Source organism: Corella eumyota, chromosome 6, assembly GCF_963082875.1.
Source record: "Corella eumyota chromosome 6, kaCorEumy4.1, whole genome shotgun sequence".
In the NCBI taxonomy this organism is placed as follows: Eukaryota; Metazoa; Chordata; class Ascidiacea; order Phlebobranchia; family Corellidae; genus Corella; species Corella eumyota.
The window spans coordinates 15,073,697-15,088,525 of NC_137495.1; the positions used below are offsets into that span (position 1 = coordinate 15,073,697).

The window sequence follows — 14,829 nt, forward strand, 5'->3', positions numbered from 1 at the left end:
ATTTTAGGCATAAATTAAATCTTTTTTGCTGAATAATGTTTTTATTATTTTATTAATATTTAAACAAATAACGAACAATTTTTATTTATCAAATTTTAAAATTATATATACTGTAATAATGGCAGCATGGTGTAGTGGTCAGAACACTTGGCTTCACTACATGAGAGTCCTGGGTTCGATCCTCATTGCTTCCATGCTGTAGCGCTCTTAAGTAAGGTGCTATAAACGGTATGAACTTCTGCTGAGCCAGCACTTAATCAGCAGCTTTTTTTAAGTTGTCAAGTCGACCTTTCCGCATCACTAATTAATAAATATAAAAATATTTTTTAACAGAATTTAAATTCAGTTTACTTTAACATTAGGAAAACAATTTCAAAATGGTTAAAACATTTAAAGGGGAGCCCATGTATCATTGGTATTGTATAACAATCCTAATGTTGTGTTATGGGTTTGGGGAGTTGGGTCATTTTATGATCGGTGTCACCTCAAAGGAAATGGCACAGGACGTTCATTTTGGAGACATGGCTTGTTTGACCTTGGACATAAATGTTGAAAAACTGTCAAACACAAAATGCAGAGATGTGAAGAATTCAACACAGTGAGTAGTTGTTAATTTTGCATGCTAATATTATTTTATTGGGAATCAATTAAAGAACCCCAGGTCTTACTCAAAAATGCTACAACATGCTAGTAGTAGGAATCAAACCCAGGATCTCATGTCTTACTTAAGGATGCTACAACATGCCAGCAGTGGGAATCAAACCCAGGATTTCAGTTCTTACTCAAGGATGCTACAACATGCTAGTAGTAGGAATCAAACCCAGGATCTCAGGTCTTACTCAAAGATGCTACAACATGATAACTAACAAAGTAAATTATTAATATTCTTAATTTTTTAGATGGGATTGAATGGAACGATATATTGTGAATGGAATTACTCAGGCCAGGGAATAGAATACCAAGTTCTTGCTGGTCCAATATTTATTGCCATTTTTACTGTTATGGGAGTTGTAATGGGAATTGTTGGCGATAAATATAACAGGTTGATAACCGACTATTTTTTATATTTATTTATCCTCAATGTGGAAAGGTCAACTTTACGACCTAAATATAGAGTAACATCATTTACTCTGACCCAGTTAGTAAAATGGTGTTTTTGGGCATATAGTTTTTGGTAAAATGTCAGTAACTCCATTTTCTATGCAAACCTAAAATCTTTTAAAACTTTTTTTTATTTATTTTGCTTTTTAATATTTAAATTTTGAATTAACTTTTATAAAATTCTTTTTATTTTATGGTTTAGAATCCAGATATTATCTGCAAGTGTTTTCTTTTACTCGGTAATGACTTTTACCACCGGATTTGCCGACACTTATTGGTTGTTAGCTTTGCTGAGAGTTGGTTTTGGGGCAGGGTGAGTTTAAAGTTTGTTTCAGTAAAAAAATATTTAAAAAAAAAAGTTTTTTGTACCAGTTATTATTTTTAACTAAATTTGTGGGTGAAGCATGGTGTAGTGGTAAGAGCACTTGGCATCACTACATAAGGTTCTGTGTTCAATTCCCACTGCTCTTATGCTAGGGTCTTAACAAACCTTAATAATATCCAATTTTTTGTATGTATAATAAATTCTCTTAAAAACCTAAACCTTTTTTTCTCAGAGAGTCGGCCTGTACTCCTCTTACCTCAAGTTTGGTGGCCGACATTTTCTCACAGAAAGTTCGAGCTTTTGCGATGAGTTATTTTAAATTTGTTCTTGGAAATGGTGAAAATATTTTAAATATTTTTTGAACGACAGTGCGGTGTAGTAGTCAGAACACTTGGCTTTACTATATGAGAACTTGGGTTCGATTCCTACTACTCTCATAACGTAGTAGCCTACCCTATTTTTGAACAATTTATTTTTAGGTTTTTTTATCAAATCAACCCCAAAAAAATTAATTTTATTGTTTTGAATTGATTTTTAACTAATCTTTTGTTAATTTTTTCTTAGAGCTGGCGTTGGTGTTACTTTATAGCTGGAGCTCCAGGCATAATTATGGCGATTATTTTATATTTCTCTGTCAAAGAACCGGAACGTAAAATTATAGAACAAGCTGAAGACAATAACAAATATGAGACCGACTTTGGTATTTAATACTTTTGATAAAATGTTTAATAAATGAACCCGTTTTCTGTAATTCGATCGATCTCACGACCTAAACATAGAGTTGACTTTGGCAGTTTTGGATATTATTCAATATATTTGTCCGATAATTAATCTGCTGATTAAGTGTTGGCTCAGCAGGTGTTCACACCGTTTATAACACCTTACTTAAGGGTTCTACAGCATAATAGCAGTGGGGATTGAACTCACGACCTTATGTGTGGTGTAGCAACTGTTCTTACCACTACACCATGCTGCCGTTTTTATTATAAAAATTGTGTTTTTTAAGTCTGCCGTAAAATTTCTCTTTTTTTTGGAGAAATGTTTAAAAGTTATTTGGCCTATTTTGCAAACTATATTTTTAACTAAGCTATTTATAAACCTGGTTATAAATTTTATTATTTAGAAAAGCAGTCGGTGTTAAAATCAATTTTGACAATTTTCAAATGATTTATCAAATCTCCAACTATCTTATTGTTACTGGTTGGGGCTTCATTCAGACGTTCTGGTGAGTTTTATATTTATGAATAAAATCCTTAGTCGGTGCTTCAACATGCCGGAACTGGGGATCAAACTTTAAACCTCACCCTGCATACTGTAGTGGTCGGATCACTTTGCTTTACTACATGACGTCTTTGGTTCGATCCCTTCTGCTCTCGTGCTGTAGTGCTTTTAAGTAAGGAGCTATAAACTCCTGCTGAGCCAGTACTTAATCAATTATCAGGCAATTATAATCTATAATATCCCGAACTGCCACAGGCAACTTGGGACTGGGTCGGAGTAACTGGTGTTACTCTATGTTTAAGTCGGGCATTCGACCTTCTCACATCGAGGATAAAAATATATACAAAAAATAATAATAATATCCCAAACTGCTAAAGTTAACTCGAGACTGGGTCAAGGTAACAAATATTCATCTTTGTTCAGGTCATTAAGTTGACCTTCTCACATCGAGGATAACAAAATCTAAATCAAATTTTAATTTTTTCAGCAAGTTTTTGTTGGTCTTACAACAGTCAGTTATATTCTGATCAATATTACCCCGGCACAGAGGTGGGGTTGTGGATGAGTTTAACTTCCATCGTTGGTGGAACGATTGGGATAATCACTGGTGAAATTTTGTCTGATTTACTCGCTTCTAAATACGGTAATCTTTATTTTGATCATATTATTAAAAATTCGATTTTACTGAATGGACACTTTTCTAAAATAGTTTTCGAAAATGGCATTATCTGAAAACTTTGACATAAATTGAAGGTTGGCAGCATGGTGTAGTGGTCAAAACCTTTGTCTTTACTACATAAGTTCCGTTGTTCGATCCCCACTGCTTCCATGCTGTAGAGCCCTTAAGTAAGGCGCTATAAACGATATTAACTTCTGCTGAGCCAGCACTTAATCAGCAGCTTAATTATTGAGCAATTATAATATCCCAAACTGTCAACTTGAGACCGGGTCGGGGTAACTGATGTTACTCTATGTTTAGGTTGTGCATTCGACCTTCCCACGTTAAAGATAAATAAGTACAATAAAACAGTTTTATTTTCAGAGAAGGGATAGGATATAAAGGGGTTAATATAAATGTCCCATTATGTGTAAATTGACAGTATTATTAATATATCACAAATTATGTAGATTTGCATTTAGAAATATTCCATTTTTTTGGGGGTTTAATTTTAAATTTAATTTTTTAGGTGTACGAACAAGATTTTTTTTTTTTTTTTTTTTTTTTTTTCCTTATCACCTTAAGGTGATTGGTTTTATATTTTTTTATTGGGGAAGGGTGTGCTGTTATGACGTGTTTTGAGCTATCCGTAAACGCCGGGCTCAAGGGCGAATAGTGTGACGTTGGTGCGGCTCGAACCCGAAACCTTTCGGCTCGTAGACCGACGCCATGACCGGTTCGCCACACTACCGGACTGTACGAACAAGATTGTGGGTTTTGGTCGTTAGTCAAGCAATAGCCTGCCCTCTAGCGGCGGGAACTCTTTACTTTTCTCCGCCTTATGCTTTTATTTCGCTCTTTGGAGCTTATTTATTTGGTAAATAGTTTCATATTTTTTTAAGAGAACAGTTACACCGACCCAGTTTCGAGATGACTTTATTGTAATCAAATTTTATTTAAAACACACCGGAAATGTGGTTCGGAGTTTTGTTCACTGTTTTGGTTGAGTCCTTTCCTGCCCAGTTAAAATCAATTTTGACAATTTTCAAATGATTTATCAAATCTCCAACTATCTTATTGTTACTGGTTGGGGCTTCATTCAGACGTTCTGGTGAGTTTTATATTTATGAATAAAATCCTTAGTCGGTGCTTCAACATGCCGGAACTGGGGATCAAACTTTAAACCTCACCCTGCATACTGTAGTGGTCGGATCACTTTGCTTTACTACATGACGTCTTTGGTTCGATCCCTTCTGCTCTCGTGCTGTAGTGCTTTTAAGTAAGGAGCTATAAACTCCTGCTGAGCCAGTACTTAATCAATTATCAGGCAATTATAATCTATAATATCCCGAACTGCCACAGGCAACTTGGGACTGGGTCGGAGTAACTGGTGTTACTCTATGTTTAAGTCGGGCATTCGACCTTCTCACATCGAGGATAAAAATATATACAAAAAATAATAATAATATCCCAAACTGCTAAAGTTAACTCGAGACTGGGTCAAGGTAACAAATATTCATCTTTGTTCAGGTCATTAAGTTGACCTTCTCACATCGAGGATAACAAAATCTAAATCAAATTTTAATTTTTTCAGCAAGTTTTTGTTGGTCTTACAACAGTCAGTTATATTCTGATCAATATTACCCCGGCACAGAGGTGGGGTTGTGGATGAGTTTAACTTCCATCGTTGGTGGAACGATTGGGATAATCACTGGTGGAATTTTGTCTGATTTACTTGCTTCTAAATACGGTAATCTTTATTTTGATCATCTTATTAAAAATTCAATTTACTGAATGGACACTTTTCTAAAATAGTTTTCGAAAATGGCATTATCTGAAAATTTTGACATAAATTGAAGGTTGGCAGCATGGTGTAGTGGTCAAAACCCTTGTCTTTACTACATAAGTTCTGTTGTTCGATCCCCACTGCTTCCATGCTGTAGAGCCCTTGAGTAAGGTGCTATAAACGATATTAACTTCTGCTGAGCCAGCACTTAATCAGCAGCTTAATTATTGAGAAATTAATATATCCCAAACTGTCAACTTGAGACCGGGTCGGGGTAACTGATGTTACTCTATGTTTAGGTTGTGCATTTGACCTTCCCACATCCAGGATAAATAAGTACAAAAACAGTTTTATTTTCAGAGAAGGGATAGGGTATAAGGGGGTTAATATAAATGTCCCATTATGTGTAAATTGGCAGTGTTATTAATATATCACAAATTTTGTAGATTTGTATTTAGAAATATTCCATTTTTTTGTGGGGGTTTAATTTTAAATCAATTTTTTTAGGTGTACGAACAAGATTGTGGGTTTTGGTCGTTAGTCAAGCAATAGCCTGCCCTCAGCGGCGGGAACTCTTTACTTTTCTCCGCCTTATGCTTTTATTTCGCTCTTTGGAGCTTATTTATTCGGTAAATAGTTTCATTTTTTTTAAGAGTAACAACAGTTACCCCGACCCAGTTTCGATGACTTTATTGTAATCAAATTTTATTTAAAACACAGCGGAAATGTGGTTCGGAGTTTTGTTCACTGTTTTGGTTGAGTTCTTTCCTGCCCAGTCACGCGCGACAGCGATCGCTATGTTTATTTTTGTGATCAATAATATTGGAGGGAATGCCCCTCTTATAGTACCACCTATGATCAAAGTTTTAGGTTTCAGGGAAGCACTGTACATCGTTTACCCAGGATTTTACTTGGCTAGTAAGTTTTTTTTCTTTATAATTGTTTATCCTTGATGTGGGAAGGTCAACTTTACGACCTAAACATGGAGGTATATTTGTTACCCTGACCCAGTCTCGAGTTGCCTGTGGCAGTTTGGGATATTATAGAGATTATTATTGCCCGATAATTATGCTGCTGATTAAGTGCTGGCTTAGCAGAATTTATATCGTTTATAACGCCTTACTCAATAACGTTACAGCTTGAGAGCAGTGGGAATCGAACCCAGGACCCTAAGCAGCAAAGCCAAGTTTTTTAAATAATATTTTATTGGTTTATATAGTTTGATTTTTAAACTTGGTTTAATTTATTTTTTTAGTTTTTACGAAAACTTTTTTCTAATTTCAGGTTCTTTTTTCTTTTTGTTGACTCAAATTTCTCTTCTGCGTGGTTCACCGCACATGAGCATTGAAGCGAATAATTGTGAAGAAAGTGAAGCGATAGTTAATAAAACGAAACTTTAAATTAAAAATATTAAAGTTTTTGAATTATGTTAAACATTTATAAATTTAAAAAATTTATCATGACAATATTTTAATTTTATTAAATATTTATTAGTGAAATTTTTTTTATAATTTTTTGCCAAAATTTTTTTAAAGTTATTTTTAATATTATACTAGTGAGTTATTTTAGTTCCTAAATTATTTGTTGCCATTCTTGCTGTTTTTATTTTCTAATTTATATCAACTAAACCGAAATTTAAATAATGTTAATTTTACAGTTTTTATTACTTTTAAGATTTTGTATTCCCTTACTTTATAGTTACTCCATATTTTATGAGAAATTATTATTGTTTTATATTTCTGAAATATATTTTGTTTTTGTTACTTCTTTTAAAATTTTAGAAATCTATAAAATTGATATCATCTATTTTTTGAGATTATTTTTCGAAAATGCAATTTATTAAAGGTATGTGCCGATCAAAATGGTGATCGTATATGTTATTCAGCCATCAATAGAACTTCCTGTTATTCAGCCATCAATATTTGTCCTAGCTGTATTTACCGAGTTTCATTTATCGATATTATAAATGATTAACCAAGTTCAACAACCTTATAACATATTCGCTTACAATTTAAATAAATATTCGTCATCAGGTTTTGCGTCATATTTAGCTGACACCACCATGTTGACAATACTCAGTTTAATGTAAACTACCAAGTTGTTTGGTATGGGATATCTAACTGCTTTAAAATGTAATAAAATTAACTTGAAATTTTCGTTGTTTAAAAGTTGGTTTGGTTTTTAAATTATTTACATTTTGTTGCTTTTAATTTTAGTTCGATGTCCTAGCAACAGGACAATTTTTTTTGGGGGGGGGTTTAATTAATTTAAAAAAATAATAATTATTGGTAATTATTAAACATTTGGCAGCGTGGTGTAGTGGTAAGAACATTTGCTACACCACCAAGAGGTCGTGGGTTCAATCCCCACTGCTCTTATGCTGTAGCGCCCTCGAGTAAAGTGCTATAAACGGTATAAACTCCTGCTGAGTCAGCACTTAATCAGCAGCATAATTATCGGGAAATTATAATCTCTATATTATCCCAAACTGCTTAATGCAACTCGAAACTGGGTAACTCTATGTTTTGTTCGCGCAATCGATCTTCCCACATCGAGGATAAAGATATATTCAAAAAAAACTTGTGACTAATTCTCCTTAATTTAAAGATTGCCTTTTTCTACCTGTTTCAAATCAGCATTTATAAACGAGTGTTCTTTTGCTGGGATCGCATTTTGATTGCTAGGCTAAAGTGTGTAAGGTATATATAGAATAACTTTACGAAAAAATACCAGAATTTATAAACAAAACTTATTTTTAAACAGTGGGGTTCAGGGTCGTACATTTTAATTTTATTTTAACGTAAGGTTGTTGTCAGATTATATTTTATTTTTGAAGTGTAGATAACAGAGGTGGTTCATGGGGTATATAACTAGAAAGGAGGAATAATTTTAAAAAATCGCAGCACCGCGAGATGAATCTGGCGAAAATTTTTGATTAGTTGACTGCAGTTTATATCTTGAATAATGTAGGATCTAATAAACTCCTACTATGACTTAAACAATTATTAAACCCCAATAGAGTACGCTGTAAAGATGGGCATCGATAAGAAGGCCACACTCAATTAAAACAAAAATGCGACACAAACTATATGATACGAAACACAAACTACAAAGTATTTAATCAACAAATTAAGTATAAAAGCGAAAGTCTAATTGTATGTTAAACCTTACTTCGGCCTTACTTTTTTATGAGTTTTTACGTCCAGCGAACTGACCAAAAAGGTAACCAGACACTTCAGCCCGAAGATTTTTTTTAGAACAGCGGGGATTTTGCATTTTAATTACCGCGAAAGATTTTATTTTCGCGTATTCCTATACAGTTTTTTAGACAGTATTTGAAATAAAATAAGCAGTAAATTAATAGTTTTTTTAAAGAATAATGTGCAAGAACATGTTATCTTTCTTTTCCCGTGTCAATTTATTTTTTAATTTTACAAACTAAAACCTATAAAAAAATAATTTGAAAGGGCGCGCTTTTAGGTGACGCAAGACGATGCCTTATGATATCACGTATTTTGCGAAATAGGGCCGTATTTCTAAACAATATTTGAAGAAAAAGCATTAATTTATCATTTTTTACAATGAAGAATGTGCATAAATATGTTATTAGTTATTGCCCGTGTTAATGTATATAGATTTATATACTAAGACAGAAAGAATAAAACGTTTAAAGAGTTGCCAGAAGATTCGTTCTGCAAAAAAACGGCGGGGAGTCGGCGATGAAATTCCCGTGAATAAAGTCAGCGTAAGACCATATTTTACCGATATTCAAAATAAAATTTTGCATAAAGTACAGTATATATAAAAGTTTTTATTGGTTGTTACGTTATTGACATATGTTGGTTTTTAGAATATTTTTTTTTTGAAGATTTTAGTCTCAAAAACCTTTTTATAAACGGATTAAAGACGGGTGCTTCTGCAAGGCTTGCAGTACAAATAATTGTATCTGAACCGTCATCCAGAAAAGCGTTCACAAAATTACTTTGATTGTTGCCCCACACTTTAACTGGCACAATCTTGAAACGTTTCACATTTTTAACGCTGTTATGGGGAACCTCGTTGCATGCCACAATAGCTGACTCGCTTTGCGGCTCCGATAGCGGGCTTTAACGTCACTTTAGTAGTTTATGACATCACAATTTAACTATAGCGGGCTTTGTCGTCACTTTAGTAGATTATGACATTGCAATTTAACTATAGCGGGCTTTGTCGTTACTTTAGTAGATTATGACATCACAATTAAACTATAGCGTCAAATCTTGTTAGACAACAATTCAAATAAGTATTTTAATGCAGCGTTGCTATCATTGTTACGTCATAGTGTCGTCATATCTCGTTTAAAAAAGTTTTTTTAATTTTAAATTACAGCCGATTTAAAAATTAATCAAGATATAATTTTTGGTGCGTTTTGGTACCTGCGTGTTTTGATACAAAAATGTCGGAACAGACGGAAAGTTATTTTCAATTATTTGTGATAAATATTAATAACAAAATTATAACTAGCTTGTTAAATGAGTTTAGAATAAAACAATTGTAACTTAAAACTTGCCGAAATGAGTTTGAAAATATTTATGTTTTTGTGCTTCTGGTTATGCTTAGCTGCATCCAGAAAAAAACAAGTTTGTTTTAATGCAAGCCCCGATAGTCCCGCTTTCAGGGAGCTAAGATCAACCCAAGGGAGACCAGGTAAGCTTGGACCAGCTGGAGCGAAGGGGGAGCAAGGTTTGAGAGGTGAAATTGGCCCCAACGGAGAGTGTTCTTGCGATGGGGAGGTCGTGTCGGAGATAGCAAAAATTCTCCCCCAAATAAAAGGTATTTTGGTTACTTTACATTTGTTAAATAATGATAATATCATCGGCTTACTGTTAGAACCTCAAAACCAAAATAAAAACAATTTTAAGACAATTAAATAACTTTTTAAACCTTGCAAGTATATTTTGTGTGGTTTATTAACATTGTTCCTTATATAAACAAGTATACTTAATACAGTGGCATTTTTAAAGTGCTAAAACTTATCTGTAAAATTAATTTTATCATAGATATTTAGTTATTATATTAATAAACGATGTTAAGTTATAATGTCAGTTTTAATTAAATAAACTTTTAATTTAAATAACTCAAAATGTCTTATGGAATCTGTGCCCAAGAAAACGCAGCTTTTAGAATTTGTATTTTTTAATATCTGCTGAAATTTCTTCTGTTTATAAATTAAAATTTTCGGTGTTTTTTTAAATCGCAACCAGTTTTAATTAAATAACATTTGTATGTTAACAAAACCTCTCGATCTGTTTACTTCAAATACAAGGTTATTTAAAGGCCAAAAATCAAATAATAAATAAATAAAAAGATATTTTTAATTACAAATAAAATCATTTTTTAAATTCCGCTAAATTTATATTTGTTGTCAAATTTTGAGTTACGAAGTTCTAACAGTAAGCAGACAATATAACAATTTATCAACATTTTGTAATATTTAATTTTACAATTTAAATATTTAAGAGTTAAGCTAAATCATGCCAACTTATAAGATTAATTCTAAATAAACCTAAATATTTATAGCTAGTGTATGTGGACTTGGCTTAAAAGATGGAAGAATACCGGATAGTGACATCACAGCTAGTTCTTATTATAGCAGCCACTTCACACCACATAAAGCTAGGTTGGATGCTCATACCCTTGGTTGGAATCCTAAACAAGGTGAGTTGTTGGAATTATTTTCTATCTTATAATAAAGTTTCACAACTTTTGTAATTAGTGGAAAATAAACATTAACATTGTTTTATTTTAATTAATAGACAGGGTTGGGGAATGGATCCAAATTGACCTCAAGACATCAACTCGAGTGACAGGAGTTGTGACACAAGGAGGTTACTTTGGTTCTTGGTGGGTCACCAGCTTTAAGATATCTTATGGGTCCAGTACATCAGATATGCGGTTCATCCAAAATAATGGAAATGATCTGGTAAGCTTAAATTTAAAACGAAAATTTATTTTGTTTAACTTATTAAAGTTTAGAAACAGTTTTTAATTAATTGGTGTTCATTAATTTAAAAAGTTTATTTTATTAAAAATGTTTTAATTAAAATCACCAAAACTTGTTTTTAAAAGTTGTGTGTTGTTTACAAGCTAGATAATAATAACCAAGCAAACCATTGTTTAAGCAATCCCCATTCTAATTGTTTTGTGACGTCATAGCTTGTTACAAAACTTAATTATGCGTCGTTTTTAACAATAAAGGGTCTGCGACAGTTTTTGAATTTTTTATTAATCTAAAGTTTTGTAATTTTAAAAATTGACATTGTAAAAATCCCGCGAACCGGTGTGAAAATAATTATGTGGGTTTTTCTTATGTTTGTACTCGGTCTTCAGTCGTTGTTTGACTGGAAAAACGTTTTTTTATTAAAACATGTCCAATATAGCAATATTGATGTTTTTTTAAATCCTGCAGGTTCTAAGGCTAAACTGGATCACAATTTTTTACCGATTTTGTATTTCAGTTTTATTATTTTCCAGTGCTGACTATCACTTACACTTTTAGCCACAATTGGGGTTTACTACTTGTTGAAAGACGTTTTTATGTTTTTTCCAAGTAGTAAATAAGTTGTGAGTTTATAATTTAACGCAAGTTATAATCTACTGTTTTCTTAAGGCCGAACGTAGCTACTTTGGTCCCAGCGTACGAAGTAGCTTGGAAAGTAGTTTATAGTACCTAACTTACTTAAAACAGCATTCTTTTTAGCCTTAGTGTTAATTAAAAACAGTTTTTTTAAGTGCATGCTACATTTGATTTTGTGGTTGTGATTTATGTCCATAAAACTGTTTTTTACAAGACATGGAACGTATTTATATCACGTTGCTATGGACGCTGTTCTAGCTCCCTAAAAACCAGTGTCAACACGAATGCTTAAATTATGCACAACTTAAATATAAAATCGATAACTTAAATTTAAGCATCGTCGTAACATTTTTTTATTTAAAATAGCAAAAATCCGTAACTTTTGGGCAGGAAATAAGCCATTTAGATTGTAATCAGGGGCTGTCAAACACGTCACAATGCCCTTTATAGACATTTTAATTTTGCATGTTGCAGTCCCTTTAAGTTAAATGTGAAGCGATGAACAACGCGCGATTAAAAAAGTTATAAAATTTAAATAATTAATATCTTAAACCTGAATATTATTACGTTAAATATTATATTAAATCTTTTTAAAGGTCTTTGTTGGTAATGAAGATAGAAATAGTCACAAGTTGAACAACTTTCCTCAACCTATAAGTGCTCGCTATGTTCGATTGTATCCACAAACCTGGTATGGTAGTCCCCATCTTCGCATGGAGCTTTTATCTTGCTATTAATCATATATTTCTTTCGGTTAATTATTTTAATTCCTAGTTGTGAATTAAAATTCTTTAGTAAACTTGTAAACTAATTAATTTTATAATTTTGAACAAATAATCCGTGTTATATTAATTAAATCTTACAAAAAATAAAATTCTGTAAATGTACTAAAATGTTAAGGCTGTAATAGTTGGGTTTATTAAATGTGTGAATAAACATAATGTAACAAAGTCTATAGTAGTAATATTTAAATTTCCTATTTATTTTCAAGTGAACAGTTACTGCGATGTCAAATCGTAGGTCTAATATTTGGTAAAGACTGTAATCAAAGATAGTGAAAGTAAAGCAATGTGTAATAAATGTAAATTAGTTATTTAAAGTGGCAGGCAACAAAAGAAGTTATAATACTAAAAATTTGCAGCTATTTTCATTGACGAAATGTTTTAAATGACGAAGGTTTTAGAAACCTTATATAAGTTCTAGGGCCCAGGTTTAAAATACCATCCCGCACAATACTACCTGCTCTTAAAACAGAGGTGTGGAAAGGATTAGAAGACGAGGTTGAACAAAAAGTAAGTGCTGTTACGATTACTACTAATTTGCGGACCAGCAAGCAAACAATTAGCTACATCGGTGTAACTGGGTCAAACAAAGAAGGTATTGGCTCTATTAGTGCCACAATTGTAACTTATTTTGGATAAATCCGCATAAGCTAACTTTTAATTTTATAAACAAATAGTTTTTGATGTTGATTTAAAATGAAATTGTTATTTATTTGCTGACAAGCTTTGACGTATTTTTCCTCCCTATTTAAATAATAAGTTTCAATGCTTTTAACTATAACTCGTTTATCGAATTTGCGGGTTATTTAACAACTCTTTTTACATGGGAACTCTAACATCGTTTTTCTGGTATTGAATCATTTTTTCAACAATTCATTTCTGCTTTTTATTAAATGCAAATGTTCGTTTTAAACAGTTAGGCAATTCCGTTCTGCTGAACGGGCGCCACTTAATAAACATGGATTTAGACATTACTGAAATTCTGAGTTTATTTCCGTAAGAATTAGCCAGAATTTTATATTCATGTAAACAACCAACAACTAAAAACAGTTTGTTGTGGCGTAAACATTATTGTTATCGAAGCTTGTGTGTTTTATTGCGCACGCGTATCGGTGCGTTTTGCCTTTTTCCCTTTTTCTGGCGACAATCGTCGCGCTCGAGCATGCACCGGAGGGCCAGTTGTTGGGATGTAATGCTGGACTTTATGTTTGATAGTACCTTCATTAAAACGTGGTGTTGTTATATCAGGAAATTCTTTTATCAACTTGTCATATGATGAATTTATTTGTGAGAAAGTTGGTTTTGAAATATTAAAAAGCTTCCGGCCTTTTAAATCTACAACCAAGGAATGTTCGCGAATAAAGTCAGCACCTAATAATGAATGATTTTTGAACCATAAGTTTGTATTTTTCCACCATTAGCAGCGATTAGAGGGTTTTCTTTGTTTTTCTTGTAGCGTTCATATCTTGTTGGTGGAATAACACTTATTTCGGCCCCAGAATCAACTAAGAATTTTATTTTAGATATTTTGTCGTCCAGGAAAAACAGGTTACTATGCTTGCCGGTTGCTGCTACAGACAACAACCGGCTTTCTAGTTTTCCGAATATTGACATGGTGGGATACATTTCTTAGCATTTTTACCAAATCGACGATGGTAAAAACAAAGAATTTTTTTAGAATCAGTTTTAGATACCGCATAAGAAGAAAAAGAAGAGGCGCTTTTTGTTAGCAAGATTGCATGTGCACGTTGCGCAAGTTTACGCATATCTTCAAAGTTACTGTCGGCTAAAACCACACGCACGTCTTCAGGTAGAAGCTGCAAAAATATATGTTGAAAAAGGAAACAAGATTTGTGATTTCCTAAAAGAGCCAACATTTCGTCCATTAATTCAGAAGGTTTACGATCCCCTAAAGTAGGCATGTTTAGAATTCTCGACGCCCTTTCTTGTGGAGAAAGGCTAAATGTTCCGAGAAGACGCTGTTTGAGAGCGTCATACTTTCCAGTGGTTGGCGGATCTTCCAGGAATTCAATAAGACGAAGTGCGGTGTCCTGGTCTAATGCAGACACAACGTATAAATATCTTGTTTGGTCGGTAACAATATTTCGCAATTCAAACTGTGCTTCAGCTTGTTGGAACCAAACTCGAGGATGGGACGACCAAAAGTTTGGTAACTTAAGCGCAACGGCATTTTCTTCTTTCATTTTCTTAGAAATTACGTTTCTAAGCGTCGGGGTCACCAATGTAGTAATCAAAGTTAAACGATTCTACAATATCGTGCTTCTTATTTTGTAACTTAAAGTAATGATAACAAATTTTCCCCCCAGCTTAAAAACTTGC

At 32.8% G+C, this 14,829-nt stretch overlaps 2 protein-coding genes, 1 long non-coding RNA gene and 1 pseudogene across 3 annotated transcripts; 3 read left to right on the plus strand and 1 right to left on the minus strand.

The window, feature by feature from the left end:
• Nucleotides 1–377: 377 nt before the first annotated feature.
• Nucleotides 378–14,829, plus strand: part of LOC145755960 (MFS-type efflux pump MSMEG_3705-like) — a 46,158-nt pseudogene continuing 31,706 nt past the window's right edge.
• LOC145755991 (uncharacterized) lies at nucleotides 1,742–5,051 on the plus strand. Its single transcript, XR_014284232.1, has 5 exons — nucleotides 1,742–2,126; nucleotides 2,550–2,651; nucleotides 3,135–3,290; nucleotides 4,208–4,416; nucleotides 4,900–5,051. It is a non-coding gene; the product is annotated as an uncharacterized LOC145755991 (long non-coding RNA).
• LOC145755242 (lactadherin-like) lies at nucleotides 9,645–12,444 on the plus strand. Its single transcript, XM_082571469.1, has 4 exons — nucleotides 9,645–9,903; nucleotides 10,651–10,788; nucleotides 10,887–11,053; nucleotides 12,304–12,444. The coding sequence occupies exons 1-4, from the start codon at nucleotides 9,645–9,647 to the stop codon at nucleotides 12,442–12,444; spliced, it is 705 nt and encodes a 234-aa protein (XP_082427595.1).
• LOC145755989 (uncharacterized) lies at nucleotides 14,082–14,693 on the minus strand. Its single transcript, XM_082572210.1, has one exon. The coding sequence runs from the start codon at nucleotides 14,691–14,693 to the stop codon at nucleotides 14,082–14,084; it is 612 nt and encodes a 203-aa protein (XP_082428336.1).